The sequence below is a fragment of the Hemibagrus wyckioides genome, linkage group LG18 (assembly GCF_019097595.1).
Source record: "Hemibagrus wyckioides isolate EC202008001 linkage group LG18, SWU_Hwy_1.0, whole genome shotgun sequence".
NCBI classification, from domain to species: domain Eukaryota; kingdom Metazoa; phylum Chordata; class Actinopteri; order Siluriformes; family Bagridae; genus Hemibagrus; species Hemibagrus wyckioides.
In genome coordinates this window covers 15,051,019-15,069,433 of record NC_080727.1, presented here as the reverse complement: position 1 = coordinate 15,069,433, position 18,415 = coordinate 15,051,019, and the positions used below count along the sequence as shown (strand labels likewise).

General features: G+C 39.7%; 2 protein-coding genes across 2 annotated transcripts; both read left to right on the top strand.

The window, feature by feature from the left end:
* Nucleotides 1–2,938: 2,938 nt before the first annotated feature.
* Nucleotides 2,939–5,892, top strand: camlg (calcium modulating ligand). The gene is made up of 4 exons (XM_058414772.1): nucleotides 2,939–3,224; nucleotides 4,100–4,512; nucleotides 4,633–4,698; nucleotides 5,006–5,892. The coding sequence occupies exons 1-4, from the start codon at nucleotides 3,077–3,079 to the stop codon at nucleotides 5,195–5,197; spliced, it is 819 nt and encodes a 272-aa protein (XP_058270755.1). The 5' UTR covers nucleotides 2,939–3,076; the 3' UTR covers nucleotides 5,198–5,892.
* A 2,200-nt stretch (nucleotides 5,893–8,092) lies between these two features.
* ddx46 (DEAD (Asp-Glu-Ala-Asp) box polypeptide 46) lies at nucleotides 8,093–16,737 on the top strand. Its single transcript, XM_058416167.1, has 23 exons — nucleotides 8,093–8,208; nucleotides 8,735–8,908; nucleotides 8,992–9,069; nucleotides 9,169–9,247; nucleotides 9,336–9,504; nucleotides 9,585–9,787; nucleotides 9,963–10,073; nucleotides 10,220–10,385; nucleotides 10,470–10,590; nucleotides 10,696–10,871; nucleotides 10,953–11,074; nucleotides 11,287–11,365; nucleotides 12,012–12,094; nucleotides 13,065–13,229; nucleotides 13,336–13,498; nucleotides 13,586–13,779; nucleotides 14,190–14,327; nucleotides 14,487–14,636; nucleotides 14,890–15,108; nucleotides 15,342–15,560; nucleotides 15,880–16,024; nucleotides 16,138–16,211; nucleotides 16,532–16,737. Exons 1-23 carry the CDS (start codon nucleotides 8,192–8,194, stop codon nucleotides 16,577–16,579), a joined length of 3,093 nt encoding a protein of 1,030 aa, XP_058272150.1. The 5' UTR covers nucleotides 8,093–8,191; the 3' UTR covers nucleotides 16,580–16,737.
* Nucleotides 16,738–18,415: the final 1,678 nt, after the last annotated feature.

Here is an 18,415-nt window from a genome sequence, read left to right as displayed (position 1 = left end):
ATTCTTCCTGCCGTCACCGAACAACATCTTCAGCGTTTCCTGAAAGAGAAACGCAGAGTGTTTTTAGTTCAGCATGTTTAAGTCTTGCAAAGCTACATAGAGATGATAACTATGATGTGATGAAACAATTCAATCTGAATTTAAATATGAATACACAATATTGCTGTGTATCATATAAGTGATTGTTATGTGATTGCACATGACCAGTTTTCATTAAAGATCCTCACTGACTTGAGACCAGCTCCCCAAGAAAGATTGTCCATTTTATCCATCTACAAACAAACACGCATACTCATATATCATGTGTGTCAATAAAATTGATATGCATATATAGATTAAATAGAGACGTGATGTCTGTAATTGTGAATATGTGTAAATGAGGGATTGATAAGTGGGGTTTCGTTCATTTTTGCTCACCTTGGCACTCAGAAGCTCTGGATCGCTGATCATGTTCATGATGTTGTACATGCTCGATGCTTGAAGTTCACAAAAGCAGAGCCGAGGGAGGAGCCGGTCTTCCTGTCCTTGCAGAGATGGACGGAGTGAATGTCTCCTGCAGGGCTGAATTTCTTCATGATCATGGGCTCCGTCACTAATGCCTAATTTTGTGTTCATCCCAATTTTGCTCCCAAAACAGCCCTGACCCATCGAGGCATGGGCTCCACTAGATCTCTGAAAGTGTGCTTTGGTTTCTGGCACCAGCTGATCCTTTAAGTCCTGTAAGATGTGAGGTGGGGCCTCCATCGATTGGATTTCTTTGTCCAGCACATCCCACAGACTCTCGATTGGATTGAGATCTGGGGAATTTGGAGGCCAAGTCAACACCTCAAACACGTTGTTGTGCTCATCAAACCAAGGTAACATCCACAAGGATGGCAGGACCCAAGGATTCCCAGCAGAACATTGCCCAAAGCATGACACTGTCTCCGCCGGCTTGCCTTCTTCCCATAGTGCATCCTGGTGCCATGTGTTCCCCAGATAAGTGACGCACACGCATGCACTCGGCCATCTACGTGATCTAAAAGACCAGGTTTCATGATGAGGAGATAATCAGTGTTATTCACTTCACCTACTTCACTTCATAATGTTATGCCTGATCAGTGTATATATATATACTACTTTATTTACTTTATTTTTCCTTTGTATTTTTTAAGCTATTTTATCTCACATGCTCACACACATAACTTTGTGCTGCTCAGCTGCTGCTCTTACCATACACTTTTTCCCAACTCTTCCCTCCATTCATAAACTGCTGGCTTGATCATGCCCCTGCTTCCAAATGTGCTTTTAATACACTTGTCTACCAATGCCAAATGTTGCATTTCAATCTCATCCAAAAGATGACAGATTTCCAGAATTCCATGTTTCTCTTCGTGCTCTTGCAATGAGGACATCAAGACAAATGAGAGGTCTTGGTGTATTGCATGTTCTCAAATCAGATCTTTTTTTCTGTGTGCTTTTCCTCTATCTCTTTGTTTCTCATTATCCTTTCTGCTCTCCTCTTCCTTTCTCCTGTCCTCAGTCTTCCTCTCTCCTTCACTTTTTTGCTGTACGCTTCCTCTTTATTGTTTTTTTTCAGGCTCCAAATCATTCAGATATGTATAATTATATATACCTAATACCATTTTGAGAATTGTATGAACAATTTTTCAGATTGCATTTCCAGTGATGATTACTGTATCAATCCAGCTGAAGTCAAATTGGAGGTAAATTCATCGAGTTAAATGAGTGTGAATGAGAAGAAATGCAATTACAATTGAAATACAATTATGTTAGGGGAGAGTGGGGCACAACCTAACTTGGGGCACAGACTAGACTGTAACAGACTTGTACCATGTACCCTGTAAGACAAATCTTCCTGTCTTTGGAAGATATTGACTGAAGATCTTTTTACCACAGTGTAAGTAAAAGTTCACACAAACACTAATTTTCAGCTCTGTGCTTAGTGTTAATTTAAAACGAGGCTATTTTACTCATATATTTCTCATATGTGCTTATATAGCATGTAGAATTGAGTACTCAGGTCTGAATCTCAGTGCACACATTATTCTTGCTTATATAAACATTATGTACCCAAACTTATTGCACAGACTAAATTTGCATGAGGGAAGAATTGTTTATAGTGAATATTACTATTCTAATAATAATAATAATAATAATAATAATAATAATAATAATAATAATAATAATACATTATTAATCAGCATACATAGCTAGTTATTAGGCATATATGTATACACACACCGATCAGGCATAACATTGTGACCACCTGCCTAATATGTTGTGATTATTATTATTATTCAGGACAACAACAACAATAATCATAATAATCATAATCATAATCATAATCATAATCATAATCATAATAATAATAATAATATAGTATTTAATTATATATATTTAATAATAATGAAATTATAATAATATTTTTTTATTATTATTATTATTATTATTATTATTATTAGTAGTAGTAGTAGTAGTAGTATTAGTAGTATTATTCATAATAATAATAATAATCATCATTATCATCATCATCATCATCATCGCCTTATATAATATTTAATTATATATATTTAATAATAATAAAATTATAATAATATTGTATTATTAATATTAGTGACATGAATAATATATGTATATATTATTATTATTATTATTATTATTATTAATAATAATAATAATAATAATAATAATAATAATAATAATAATAATAGCACTGTAACTCACGCCCTCTTGTGGCTCGTTGAATTAATATATCACATGCCTTTATTGTTTTCGACAATAAAATTGAATAAAATAATAACATTCATCAACAACAAATCGTGAAAAAATTATGCTAGAAAATTTAGAAAGACTTTCTGTAAATATCGCAAGCTATTTAAAACATTGCTGATATTCTTTGTGGAGTAAAACCAACGCCTGTCGTTGGACTGTGATGACATCATCACTGCGCGTCCTGAACAAAGCGGAACAGGACCCTGGTGCACTGGTGGTGTGTATTAAAGCGGTGGAAATCGCAGGTTGTTCAAAATTAGGGTATAATCAAAAATAGTAAAGCGAAGTGTGTGTTAATGCGATGGAGACTGACAGCACGACCCTGGAGGAGAGAGGAGTGAGTGCGGCGCAGAGACGAGCAGAAATCCGCCGCAGGAAACTCTTAATGAACTCTGAGCAGAGGATGAACAGAATAGTGGGCTTTAATAAAAATGACGGAGAAAACACCGGTGAGAAATAAGAATATTATACTCTCATCTACTTCTCTTAGCGGTTTAAAATCTGTTGTGAAGTCGGTTCTGGTTCTGGTATAGTGGGGAGTGGATCAGGCCTGCTGTGTTTGTGTATTAGACTACATGGGGGAATAAATAATTCAGTCGTCTTGGTGCTGAGATCACTGTTCAGACACACCATTCATCTGTGTGTGTGTGTGTGTGTGTGTGTGTGTGTGTGTGTGTGTGAGAGTGTAAGTGTAAAATCACGAGACACCCCGGACCCAGATGTGGTTTTAAAGATAGCCAGGCCTCTGTCATATGTCTGGATATCTAGGGTTGTCAGGTTTCAGCAAAATTTCCAGTAGAACTGCATTTCAGCCACATAAAACCTGAAAAATAATAATAAAAAAATTCCTTGAGCATTAGAAGAGCAAGGGAAATTTCTTCTTCTCAGTAATTTGTTTGGTGGAAATGTTAACTGTGGTGCATATGCAATTATCTATAATATGCCTTTTTGTTATTGTCTAGTATGAACAATCCCAAGCCACTCCAAAATCCTGCCTCAGCCAATGTTTATTGTGTCGTAACACAGAAATGCTTCTCTAAATCACAGACACACTGTCTGTACTATGTTTATATCTTCTGTTTGTTTGCCATAGTCTATGCTTGCAGCAATGGATAAAGATTTCATTCTAAATAATAGTTTTAAACTCTGCTTTGGCAGATACAGACAAGCCCAAAAACTACCACCCATAGACTTTTTTTTCATTTGTTTCAAATCTAGTCCAATTTGGCTAAAAACTTGAAACTCATTTGGGTGCTTGCTCATTATAAGACTCTTATTTGTTTGTTTGTTTGTTTGTTTGTTTGTTTGTTTGTTTATTTAACAGAAGCCCAGCGTGTGACGGAGCCACGGTTCCACCTGGACTTGGATAGGAATGAGTGTTTCACCCCCTCTGTGTCCACTAAAAGGGTGTCTCCCTTTGTATCGGAGGCCCGGAGTGAGGGATCAGTGTTAGACGAGAGGAGGGAGGAGGAGGGGGAGGAAACAGAGCGAGGGGTTCGGCTCAGGCCACGAGGGGAGACGTCGAGTGAAGAACGCTCTCGCTCCCCTCGCAGGGGCCTCAACACCTACTTGTCTCGCTTTGATGATGCAATCAAGCTGAGGGGTCAACTGACCAACGAGAAGGTGTCTCAGGAGAGTGGCGCTGAAGTGGATGAGTTCGACTCGTTTCGGCTTTTCCGGCTTTTTGGCAGCGTGGTGTTAGCTGTGTGTGTACGCTTATTTGTCTGTAACTACCTGGTGAGAGTTACACAGAAACACATTAACACACTTTATTAGACAACTGGCTAATTATCAGTTGTTTAATTGATTGTCATCAATTGCCTAATTTGTAATTTATCTTTTTTTTCCCCCCCACAGTCCATATTTGCACCCTTTCTCACCCTGGAACTTGCCTACATGGGCTTATACAAATACTTTCCAAAGGTAAGACAGATGGACAAACAGAAAATGGTGGGCAGACAAGCAGATAGTTACAGAGACAACAACAGACCATCAAAGACAGTGTATTGTTGATTGTATTGCACAAGAATATTAGTGGTGAAGGTCATGAGCTGGAGAGTTTTGTTGCTTCCGATCATCCAAGAAATGCATGTAGAGTGGAATAAGCTCCATTACAGGCACTGCAGTTATGGTGTTAATGCGCTGGCTTAAGTGCTGTGTCTCCTGCTTTTATACTGCTTTTTAAATGTCCCACTCTACTGACTGTGCCCCACTTCGTGTCTATGTCCAGGTGGACAGGAAGATGAAGACGACGGTATTGTCTGCAGCGCTGCTCCTGTCTGGGATTCCAGCTGAAGTGATCAGTCGCTCAGCGGAAACCTACAGGACGATGGGAGATGTTTTCTCTGATCTCTGTGTTTATTTTTTCACCTTTATCACCTTTCACGAAATCATCACCGCTTTCTCCTCTCAGTCCACCTAAACAACACATTCACACTTCATACGACACACACACTCTTCACTCACACAAGTAACACACAGCACTCCAGTATTCCAAGACATTATTTACATGCTTCCCCTCAGTTAAGTCCCAAAAAGGTCATTTATCAGCGCCGCTCCGTTACTTAATCAACCAGTTTACCAGTTAAAGCTGTTTACTAACATGATAGTCATGTGATTAGATTTTAATCATCCAAAATTGAAAACAGCAGGTACACTACTGCTAAATGCTAATAAATAACAGGCTAGCTAATTAGCATGATAGCTAGTCAACAAACTGTACAGAAACTGTGTGTTTGAGACTTTAGTACATTGATCTCACTGTAGTGTGTGTGTAGTGCTGTTCAAAATCCATACACACTGCACCCGACATACTTCTCCCCTCAGGCTGTCAGTGCGCTCTTCTTATTAACGCTGCTGATGTGCACTAAGGGGTCATCAGGGGAGAAGTTAAACGTGTTTGTGTATGCTGAAATGCAGGTTATCGTGTCATAGTGTTTTGCCCGTCAGTGTGTTGATGGCTTATTTGTGATGTAACGGTGTTTTTGGGAACTTTTTAAATTATTTATGTTGCTTTGTTTTATGTAATAATTCCATATAACAAACATCGCTGCCTGTTACTGCGAAATTGCTGTTCATTATTAGGTAATGTATCAACAATAAACTTCAGTAAACCGTCGTGTTGTGAATGTATTTTACAGACCGTGCTTCATTAGAAATTATTCTAAGAATTCTAAATTATTCCAAATAGTCTATTATTAAATTTAAGCCATCCTAGAAAATAATAGAAAATTTTATAATAATTTTATTTTTAAAAAATGATTTACTTTCAAAGTGGAACTGGATTCAGTGTATGCAGTACATTCTCTGGGGGGATTCTCTGTAATTACACAGTTGATGGATTATGTTATTAGGAAGCTGGCCAAAATCATATTTCAGGAAAGAGCCAGATTTCTGACACACATGCAATATGTGAATAACGTTCAATTTCAATTCAATTTATTTATACAGCGCTTTTAACAATGAACATTGTCTGAAAGCAGCTTTTACAGAGAAACAGAAGTAAAAAAAAAATTAATTAATATCCTTAATGAGCAAGGTCTGAGGCAAGAGTGGGAAGGAAAAAACTCCCTCAGAAGGGAACCCATCCACATGTGGGTGAGACTGGACAACAGACATCCATCCATCCATCCTTTTCCTATACTTGCTTTATTCCTAATTAGGGTCACAGGGATCTACTGGAGCACACATTGGGCAAAGGCTGGACAAAAAACTATGTAAACAATGTCCTCTCTACAACTGTTATAGTCAAATAGATTTGTGCAACCAAGATCTCCTGAGCAACTAACAGGTCAGTGAGTTCTTTAGAGACTTAACAATAATTCATTACTGCCAAAGTCTTCAAATGTTCACTGATAAAGACCCTAGCACAAAGCTGTCTGCTGCAACAGCAGTTCAAAGATGCCACAATAGTCTCCAAGTGGTTCTATCCACAGCAGTCCCATGGCTCACAGGCTGTCCATGGGAGCTATCCCCTGCAGCAGAGAGCACCACCAAGCAATGATACTCCAACCAAAGGTGGGGCATCAGGATGCATCAGGCACTATCCCAGCTCTCCAGTTAAGGAGAGAAGATGCATAGAATGCGTGTTCACAGAATCTCTGGGATGGACCTTAGCTCATCCAGCTGGGGCGCTGCATTATCCACTTCCTCTCCACCCTGTACACCACAGACTTCCAATACAAGGTGGATCTCTTACACTCTGTGGTCATCAGGGATGGACAGGAAGAGGAGTATAGGGACCTGGTAAATAACTTTGTTGAATGGTTCGGGAACAGCTCATTGTGCTTTCCCACCGAAAAGTGCTTATAAAAATAAGAAGAAACATTACCTGCATCGAAGAAGTAAGAGTGCTATTGTGTTATACAGTATATGCTTCATCCCTGCATTTATTCATGAGAACTATTTTTTTTTTAAATAGCACATTTGATCATTAACATGTGTTAATGGAAGCCTCTCTAGATAGATAACTAGATTAATAGCAACATTTTGTGAGCTATTCCCTTAACTCCAAAAGACATTTTCTAATCTATTACTGGGTAATAATATGATTGATAGTATCAAAAACTGCACTTAGGTCAAGTAGAACAAGTATGGAGAGACAGTCCTGATTAGAGACCAGTTGTATGTAATTTATCACTTTTGACCAGTGCTTTTGCAGTACTTTGATGAAGATTAATTCCTGAGTGAAAGAATTTTATTCCTATGCAAGTGTGAGCCTAACTGCTGTGCTACTACTATAAGAGGTTTGATATTAGCCTGTAGCTGGACAGCTGACTAGGTTTCAGATCAGGATTTTTAATTAGGCCTTTTCTGATAACTGCTAGTTTAATAACTTTAGGTACATAGCTAGTGCTAAGTTTTAATAGCGTCTTTGGGTTTTTTTTATTCGCAAGTCTTGCAAATAAAGCTCAGTGAACTACAATGATTTGAATGCAGGCCACTGTTCACAGCAAGAAGGTCCTGGGTTCGAATCCTGGGCTCGAACAGGCAGGGGCCTTTCTGTGTGGAGTTTGCATGTTCTCCCCGTGCCTATGTGGGTTTACTCTGGGTACTCCGGTTTCCCCCCACAGTCCAAAAACATGTACATTAAGTTGATTGGTAATTCTAAATTGCCCATAGGAGTGAGTGTGAGTGTGTGTGGTTGTCTGTCTATATGTGTGGCCCTGTGATGGACTGGTGACCTGTCCAGGGTGAACCCCTGCCTTTCACCCAATGTGTGCTGGGATAGGCTCCAGCAGACCCTAATTAGGGATAAAGCGGGTATAGACAATAAATGGCTGGATGGATGATTACAAACTTTTTGACTCCACGTGGTGGCAGCACATCTTCAGTCGAAGAATAAAAACCGGAACCGGAAATTGTAATAGAAGAAACAAAAAAACGTTGGAAAACAGTTCAGCAGTTCACAGGCAGAATGGGGCGAGAGTCTCGGTGAGGAATTTAACCTTTATTAATTTATTTAACGTTTTCTTACTAATAAAGTATATGACTTGCGAAGAGAAAGAGATAACTTCGATCTGAAGTGAAGCTAATAATCCTAGCTAGCGGGTACATGTTAGTGAATTGTGATTAGCGTGCTTGCTAACTATCCAGCTAATAGCAGCTACTGTTAAAAAAATAATTGTCAAATTCTGCTTAAATGAAGTTTCTCTATTTAGTGAGCATGTTCTTTAATGTGCAGCGTTTTTACTTTAGCATCTGCAGAAACCTCGCGCTAACTAGCCAGCTGTGTGTGTGTGTGTGTGTGTGTGTGTGCATGTATGTATGTATGTGTGACGTCACTCTCTGAGACTGTCTATTCCCACTAAAAATCTGGGACATATAATTTAATAAAAAAAAAAAACATAACTTTACTGTTTATGATAAATAATCACTCGTGTCCAGTATTAATTAATGTGTTTGTTATTGTTATGAGTGTTGAAGCTGCTGCTGTTAAGTGTTATGGTTCTTATTACAGACATTACCGGAAGCGGTCATCGTCGCGAGGACGTTCGGGCAGCCGCTCCAAAAGCCGCTCTCCTGACTCTAAGCGTGTGAAGAAAGAGGACAGAGCACGGGATCGAGGCCGCAGAGAACGATCACGCAGCAGAGAAAGGAGGAGATCACGCTCCAGAGACCGCAAGAGACAGAGGTCACGCATTCTCTAGTATATTTACACATAGACACTCTTGTACCCTACTGCTTACTGTTAATCTCTGTGCGTGTGTTAAACAGGCGGTCTCGGAGTCGAGAGCGTAAATGCTCCAGAAGTCGTGAGCGCAGGAGGTCGAGGAGTCGCAGCAAAGGACGAAGGTTAAACATCTAACAACATTAATGAGGAAAAAAGCATAATCAGTGAGTTTGTGTGTGTGTAACGATGTGTGTTGATTGAGATGTTTGTGTGTGCTACAGCAAGGAGAAGTCAGATGCCGTTGAGCAGTCAGTAGAAAAGAAGAAGAAAGAAGAGAAGGAGGAGGAGAAAGTGGAGGATGTAAGTGGAGTGAATGAATGAGTGAGTGAATGAGTGAGTGAGTGTGCAATTTTGCAGGAATTAACCCTATTAATGAACTGGCCCACAGCAAGACTTTGATCAGACAACACTGGAGGAGGAGATGAGGAAGAGGAAGGAGCGGGTGGAGAAATGGAGAGAAGAGCAGAGGAAGAAGGCCATGGAGAACATTGGCGAGATCAAGAAGGAACTGGAAGAGATGAAACAGGGGAAGAAGTGGAGCTTGGAGGATGATGATGGTGTGTATGTGGGAGAAGATGAAACACTGTACAGACACACAATATTGATTGTAATGACAGTAATGTGTGTGTGTGTGTAGATGATGATGAAGAGGGTCCAGCTCCGGTGGATCAAGACGGGGAGGAGGATGAGGATAAGGAGAAGGAGGGGAAGACTGAGGAAGCAGAGATGAAGGAGGAAGAGGGAGGGGAAGAGCTTGATCCCCTGGATGCCTACATGGAGGAAGTGAAGGAGGAAGTGAAAAAGTTCAACATGGGCACCATGAAGGGAGGAAATGACAAAGTGAGAGACACAGTGACATTCTGATCTATTCTGGGGTGTGTGTGTGTGTGAGAGAGAGAGAGAGAGAGAGAGAGAGAGAGAACATGCCTGTGTGTGTGTGTGTGTGTGTCACTCACATGCCAGCACATTGTGTTTGCATGCCTTTCTCACAAGTGTTTAAATTGTATGTGTGCAGAAAGGAGGCATGACTGTGACAAAGGTGGTGACTGTGGTGAAGACGAAGAAGACGCCTCACACCACCAAAAAGAAAGGAGAGTTAATGGAGAACGATCAGGATGCCATGGAGGTAAACGCTTAAACATGCACAGCTGTGTGAATGTAAAGGTGCATCACTGTGACAGTAAATATTTCTGTAAATTGTGTGTGGCTCAAGTCCTTATTTGAAACAATTCTGATTAAACCATGAACCTTTCTGTGTGTGTGTGTGTTTAGTATTCCTCAGAGGAAGAGGAAGTGGACTTGCAGACAGCTCTCACTGGCTTCCAGACCAAACAGCGAAAAATTCTGGAGCCTGTGGATCATCAGAAAATCCAGTACGAATCATACCGCAAGAATTTCTACGTAGAAGTTCCTGAACTGGCCAGAATGACACCAGAAGGTATTGTACCATCTACACTTGTAATTATGAGTACACAAAACAGTGTTGAACTGACATGTGTGTGTGTGTGTGTGTGTGTTTTAGAGGTAAATGAATATCGCTTGGAGCTTGAGGGAATCACAGTGAAGGGGAAAGGCTGCCCCAAACCCATTAAGACCTGGGTGCAGTGTGGAACCTCCATGAAGGTCTTAAATGCCCTTAAAAAGTGAGTAGTTCTCCACTTTTTTGTCCATTTCTGCCCTGTCCCAGTTTTATTCCTACACTCCCACTTTTTGATGAATGAAATCCTGTGCTTGTATGTGTGTTTTAGGCATAACTACGAGAAGCCTACACCCATCCAGGCTCAGGCCATTCCCGCCATCATGTCAGGACGTGACCTCATTGGCATTGCCAAGACAGGAAGTGGGAAGACCATCGCATTTCTGCTTCCCATGTTTCGCCATATTTTAGACCAGCGACCCCTAGAAGAGGGGGAGGGGCCGATTGGTACACACACACACACACTTTTAATTCTTGGTAAGTGTTATGTATTTAGTGTTCATTCTAATATGTTTTTCTGTGTTTCAGCTGTGATCATGACACCAACACGTGAGCTTGCTCTGCAAATCACTAAAGAGTGTAAAAAGTTCTCCAAGCCACTGGGGCTCAGAGTGGTGTGTGTGTACGGGGGAACAGGCATCAGCGAGCAGGTTTGTTTATGTCTCTGTGTGTTTATATGGTGTGTATTGTCAATGTGTGTATTAAATTTATGAGATTGGGTGATCTGATTTTTTAATGGAATAAAATTGGTTTGAGATGCCCATAAGGCTCTCACAGTGACCCTGAATAACTACACTGGGGTTTGAGACATGGTAGGCTGTGTTTAGAATGGTATCTTAACACTGTGTGTGTGTGTGTGTAGATAGCAGAGCTGAAGCGTGGAGCTGAAATCATTGTGTGCACTCCTGGTCGAATGATTGACATGTTGGGAGCCAACAGTGGTAAGTGTATACTCATCCCTTTGTGTGTGTGCTTTCCGTGTGTGTGTGTTTGAGTTTACCAGGATTTCGAGGTGTTGAAGACTCCTGTTGGAACACCTCACTCACTCTCTCACTCTCTATCACACGCATGCAACATTGCTGTAGGTCTTATTAAAATTGTTGGCAAGTAATCATGCTGAAAAGCTGAAAGTTTAGAATTAAGCTCCACTTTTACGTAAATGTTCATCTAACTTGTGTATGTTGTAAGGTAGAATATAAAGATAAGAGAGACTATAAACATGTTTCAGTAAATATAGTTCTTTATTTTCTTGACTATGTTTAATAAGTGATTTTACAGAAGGTTGTGTATGACTGTTAACAGAAGGGCGTGTTTCCGCCGATGCGTACTTGTGATGTGTGTTTTTAATCCTTAGCTTATGCTCCCACACATGCGTGTAATCTGTGCTGTGTGTTTTCCAGGTGAGCGCGCGGTGTTTAATGTTTGTTTAACAGGTTGGCTTTGCCGAACAACGGTACGCAAGAAACCAGCAGTAACCTTCTGTCTGATTTAGAGCCACATCAGTGTGTTAGTGTTAATGCAGGGTGTGTATGTGTGTATATGTTCGCTGCACTGTGTTCACTAATGCGGTCTTTATGCTTATTTCAGGACGAGTCACGAACCTGCGCAGAGTCACGTACGTCGTAGTTGATGAAGCCGATCGAATGTTTGACATGGGCTTTGAACCTCAGGTGAGTTGGTAAATCAAACTTTCTGTTAAAACTTCACTTATACACCTCACCATGTTGACCATACACCTTGCTGCATCCAGTAAACAGCTTAACACCACTCAAGTTACACTCACACAGATCTGGGGTCTGATTTAACAACGTGTATAATACTAAATAAATTACTAGCATACTAAATTGTGTAAGACCCATCCATACACACTAGAAAATTGGTATTTATCAGAAGTGTGATCACACAGCTGTATGCAGTTGGTTTGGAAATGCCAGTGTCATCTTAATTTTCTGCATCCTGTGAGCACTGAAGTCAGTAATTACTGTCTGTTATGCTGGCATGCTAAACAGTACATGATATAGAACAGAGCTTCCCAAATTTCAGAGGGGTAAGGCCCCCCAAATACATAGCGAAAGCTCCACGACCCCCCCCCACCTCTTTGTTTAAAAAATACAGTATATTGATTAATAGTATAAAGATATATATTTGTATATTAGATATATTTAATAAAGCAGATTGTCTCTTTGCACAAAATTATCGACATTTATTAACCAGTTTGTAAGAATTTCATGTGAATTATGAGAACTACCATAAAATGTAATATTTTTATATGCTGGTGAAAATAAGATGATGTAAACATTCTTTACAAATATATTTAAATCCTTAACACTTCATACTGTCTGCATACTATTTACAATTATATTGAATCAAAGTGTGTAACAGAAGCTTTTTATATTCTATTCTAAAATATTTTAACTATTTTAATTTTGATTTAGCCTAGCCACGGCCCCCCTGCAATACCGCTACGGCCCACCAGGGGGCCGCAGCCCACAGTTTGGGAAGCACTGATATAGAATATCTGCATACCTGCTATTGCACTTTTCTACCATACAAAACTATGCGTGCACTCAGTTGATAAATGAGGCCCGTGATGTAGTAACCTCTCTAAGTGATGTAGTAACTGCTTGTGTGTGTGTGTAGGTAATGCGCATAGTGGACAATGTGCGGCCAGATCGTCAGACAGTGATGTTTTCAGCAACGTTTCCCCGAGTGATGGAGGCTTTAGCTCGCCGCATCCTTAACAAACCAATTGAGGTTCAGGTTGGGGGGAGGAGCGTGGTATGTTCAGATGTGGAGCAGCATGTGGTAAGATCCATGTTCACACACACTTTACAGCATAAGCATTACTGTATGAACTGTTGTGAGTGTAATTATTCCAGAACCTGAGCTCTGTGTGTGTGTGTGTGGTCAGATTGTGATTGAGGAGGAGAAGAAGTTCCTGAAGCTGTTGGAGATTTTAGGCCATTATCAAGAGAAAGGCTCCGTGATTATTTTTGTAGATAAACAGGAACATGCTGACGGCTTGTTGAAAGACTTGATGAAGGCCTCGTACCCCTGCATGTCTCTGCATGGAGGTAAGCACACACTATGAGACTTCAGTGTATTAATGTTGCGGTATACAGCATGTAGGGTTGTATTAATGCTCTTTGTCTCTGTTACAGGAATCGATCAGTATGATCGTGATAGTATTATAAATGATTTTAAGAGCGGTGCGTGTCGGCTGATGGTGGCCACATCGGTAGCAGCGAGAGGTCTGGACGTGAAGCAGCTCATTTTGGTGGTGAACTACAGCTGTCCTAACCATTACGAGGACTATGTTCACCGTGCCGGGAGGACTGGAAGAGCTGGAAATAAGGTCAGATAATTGTTATTATTATTATTATTATTATTATTATAATAATAATAATAATAATAATGTACCGTGTTGCTTTTCACTAAATTCTGAGAAAATTAATACATCAGTAGTACAGCTCCATTTTTAATTTAAAGTACAAATTGGTCGATACATATTTATATTAATATAAGTTCTATTGGATAAACTTTAATAAAGGGACCTTACATTTAAAGAAGCTTTAAGACCTACACTAGAGGGGAGTTCACTTGTTTGTGTTATAAAATATTTTGTACGTCCACATTTTATGCCCCGCTTTGACAAACCTCAATCTTGTGGTTTTCCGATTTTTAGTAATGTATAGATTGTGTATTAGTTAGACTGCACAGTGTGTGTTAGTTATGTGTTATGTTAGCTGTTGTGTGTTTTTTCAGGGCTATGCATACACATTTATCACAGAGGATCAGGCTCGTTATGCAGGTGACATAATCAAGGCTCTGGAGTTGTCAGGGTCTTCTGTTCCTCCTGAGCTCGAGCAGCTTTGGGCTACATTTAAGGAGCAGCAGAAAGCGGTGAGACCCTGAGACCACACCCACACATCACCACCCATTCCACAGTCCATAGCACCACACACTGACCTATACCATGCTTTGTAACGCCACCCTTTTCAATTACACCAGATGATGCCACACCACTCACCTTCAACATTTTGTGTGTGTATGTATGTACAGGAGGGGAAGATTATTAAGAGCAGCAGTGGGTTTTCAGGAAAAGGCTTCAAGTTTGATGAGACTGAACATGCTCTGGCGAATGAGAGGAAGAAACTACAGAAAGCAGCACTTGGTCTTCATGACTCGGATGATGAAGACACGGCACTGGATGTAAGTGTGAAGCTTCAGTTTAGAATTAATATTCTGTGCCGGCTATGAAGGTATCCATGGAATTTAGAGTGAAGTAGAGTGAATTAAGACCCTTTTGTGTATATGTGGCTGTATAACCTGCTAGTTGGATGGAAGCATTGCATTGGTGTGGTCTGACTGTGTGACAGAGACTGTGATTGATGATCAGACTCAAATCATTTGTGATTAGTGTTGCATAGTGTGGTGCTAAAGGAGATTTTTGTTCCCCTCACAGATAGACGAGCAGATTGAGAGCATGTTTAACTCTAAGAAGCGTGTGAAGGACCTGGCGGCTCCCGGGGGTGCTGCATCATCAGCTTCAGGTCTCACCGTTACTGCTTCAGGACTTAGTGGTCTTGCTGTACCTTCAGCTGGAAACATCCAGAAACTTGAGATCGCCAAGAAACTGGCGCTGAAGATCAATGCACAGAAAAACCTTGGTGCAGAAGCTCAGGTGAGATAGGATGGCTGTATGCCAAGCATCAAAAATCTTCACTCTATTTTGACTTTTAATAAAACTTTTTTTTTTTTTTTTTTTAGCTATTTTAAGGCTCTGTCTCAGTCTTGACATCTGTTTAGCCCATTTTGCTAGTAGACCATGCTGATTTTAAGCACACTTCTATATTTGGAACACAGTCTGAGAAGTGGTTCTTCATGTCATGTCATACTCCTTCCTACAAATTTTAGGATGTGATGCAGCAGGCCACCAATGCCATCATGAGGGGTGGCACAATGATCGCACCCTCTATCTCCGCTAAGACCATTGCTGAGCAGCTTGCTGAGAAAATTAACGCCAAACTGAACTACACACCCATCGAGAAACTGGAGGAGGAACGACAGAGTGCTGAACAGTCAGAGAGTGTCAAGAGGTATGAAGAGGAGCTGGAGATCAACGACTTTCCCCAGGTAGACACATACTCACCTTACTCATCATGGTGTGCGTGTGCATGTGAACACACAACTAACCTTTGATAATAAGTGTAGAGAAAGACCGGTACATAACTGTGTAATTGTGAAAGATTCTGGTGTACACACACTTATCCCCTTATACACTCTATGCAAATGTGAGATAGACCAGAGAGACCTAACCCTTCATTAACTCTGTGTAAGTGTGAAAGTCAGGTACACACACCTAATCCCTCATACACATAGTGAGTGTGAGAGACTGGTCCACAAACAAATATTGACCTACTGGTGATGTGCTGCTTTTGTTTTTGATGTATAGACGGCGAGGTGGAAGGTGACCTCTAAAGAGGCTCTGCAGAGGATTGGTGAATATTCAGAGGCTGCCATCACCATCAGAGGGACATACTTCCCTCCTGGCAAAGAACCTAAAGAGGGAGAACGCAAGATTTACCTCGCCATCGAGAGTACGTATATAAACACAGTTATTCTTTGTTGATTGAAATCTGATTGGCATTGAAAATATGAACTGCTACAAAAAACTAAATGAGATAATGGTGTCACGTGTAATGTTTCTCAGGTGCAAATGAGTTGGCAGTGCAGAAAGCAAAAGCAGAGATCACAAGGCTCATCAAAGAAGAGCTCATACGCTTGGTAACCACTTCCTCCTTCTCATTATTATTATTATTATTATTATTATTATTATTATTATTATTATTATTATTGCTATAAAGACTTTAAAATATTAATTTGGATATTGTGTGAGCATATGTGATGGTTGGATCCGCATTCTGTGTATTATGGGGCTATTATTCGTACACATAATGTTAGACTGACCTTTTTACTGAACTGAATAATTGCTTCATATCAGAACGTTCTCTAATGTTTCATTTGTTGAAGAATAGCTAAATCATTACTTTTTAAAATATTTTTTTTCCTGATTGTGCATTAATAGTTGTATTCTTCCTTTTCAGCAAAACTCATACCAGCCAACAGCCAAAGGCCGATACAAAGTGCTGTAGACGAAGACGCTATCGTTTTTTCCGTGTGTTTTACAGTGACGTAAAAGAGGATATTCGTGTTTATTTCGGTGATTTAATGAGGTGTGATGCCATCCAGCTATTAGTTCTGTCTTATATTCATTATGTGTAGATTCTCTTTTACACCAATAAAACATTTTAAGCATAATCCTCTGTGTGTGTGTGTATATATCTTTTATAAAGCAACATGTCTTTTTATATATCAACACTTTTCTGTTAAAATCTGCCTACTAACCTTTCTATGTGTACCAGGGCTTTTAAGTGTCATCAACTAACTCTTAGAAGTGTGCACTTGCTGTAGGTATATAGCCTTCCTGCCTCCTAATTAGATATTAGACTATGAAATGATGTTTTCAAATGATGTTAGCTCTCATCTTCAGATGAAGTTGATCAACTGTCCTTAAAGTAACAGACCTTCAAGAGACAGTAGCTAAATTTTTACAAGCAACTGTTTAAAATATTCATTTCTCCAAAGCTTGAAAAATATTCATCTTTTATGCACAACTGTCAGCAGGTGGTGGTTTTTGCTCATTTAAAAAGTTAATGGTACACAGAAGTACTGCTCTGATGCCAAATAATTATGAAAACAGACTTTCTTAAATAAGGTCCTTCATCAAAATGATAGATTTCTGTCATAATCAGAAATTAGTGTGTATTTACAGAAATAGAAGTGGCTTTTAAACACTTTTTATTTGGATTCGTTCTAATAATTGGAGTTCGTTGGATTAGGGTTGGGTTTACCTTTAGGGATTATTGTGTAAGCTTATTTTTATTTGTAATAAAATCGACCGTGACTATAAAGAAGTTAGTCATCAAACATTTCTTAGCTGGTAACCTTGGGGTTGAAGAACACTGAAATTTAGTAAATCTTATATTTTGTTGAACGGTTTCTCTTTAGACCTTGAAAAACAGACACCTGTTCAAGTATGTCTAAACTTCTGATTGATGGTTCAACAGCTTAGGTTCTGTATGAGGATGTGATTATCTCTTTTTCACAACAGCATCGTCAAAACAATGCCAAAGACAAACAGGCATGCATTAATAATTTAATAGGATTGATAATTGCATGGAACTGGGGAGTTTTCTTTAGCTTTACTCTCGAGATTTCGGCTGACGAAAGACAGCTGTTCTGTTAATTGCAGCGGACAAAATATTCCCTCTTGTGTTTCATCACCATGCAGTACTTACCAAAGTCAGTCCCAAGTTTATGTTATGATCCCACAGGAAAGAGGCAGGTTAAAAACAATTTTTTTGTGTGTCTGTGTTGACTGACTGTGTTATGGACAATGGGTCTCATTTATTAATCTTTCTATTAAGTTGTGTATAAATGTTTGCACAATCCAACCCAAACTAAAAATTTTAGCTAGACATACAAAGGCTTTTAGAAATTTTCTTTGTATTGATGGGTGTATGTCGTGTGTGTGATTTGTAAAGTGTGATTTGTAAAGCATGTGCATACACAGCTGAGCTGTATTTAGCCCACAAAACTCAGCTCAGTGAAATCTATCCATACATCCATCCATTGTCTATACCCACTTTATTCCTAATTTGGGTCACAGGGATCTTCTGGAGCCTATCCCAGCACACATTGGGCGAAAGGCAGGGTACACCCTGGACAGGTCACCAGTCCATCATGAAATCTGATGACAAAGAAACAATTGTCAGAAGAAGTGGAAGTTATTGTGTCTATGCCAGTAATAATATTTTATTTAATAGTGTAGCAACGTGTAAAGGCCAGTTGGTTAAGAATTAAGTGAGGTGAAACAAATGGTTTTAAATGGGACAGAGAAAAAATATGCACTACATCCAGGTGATTAT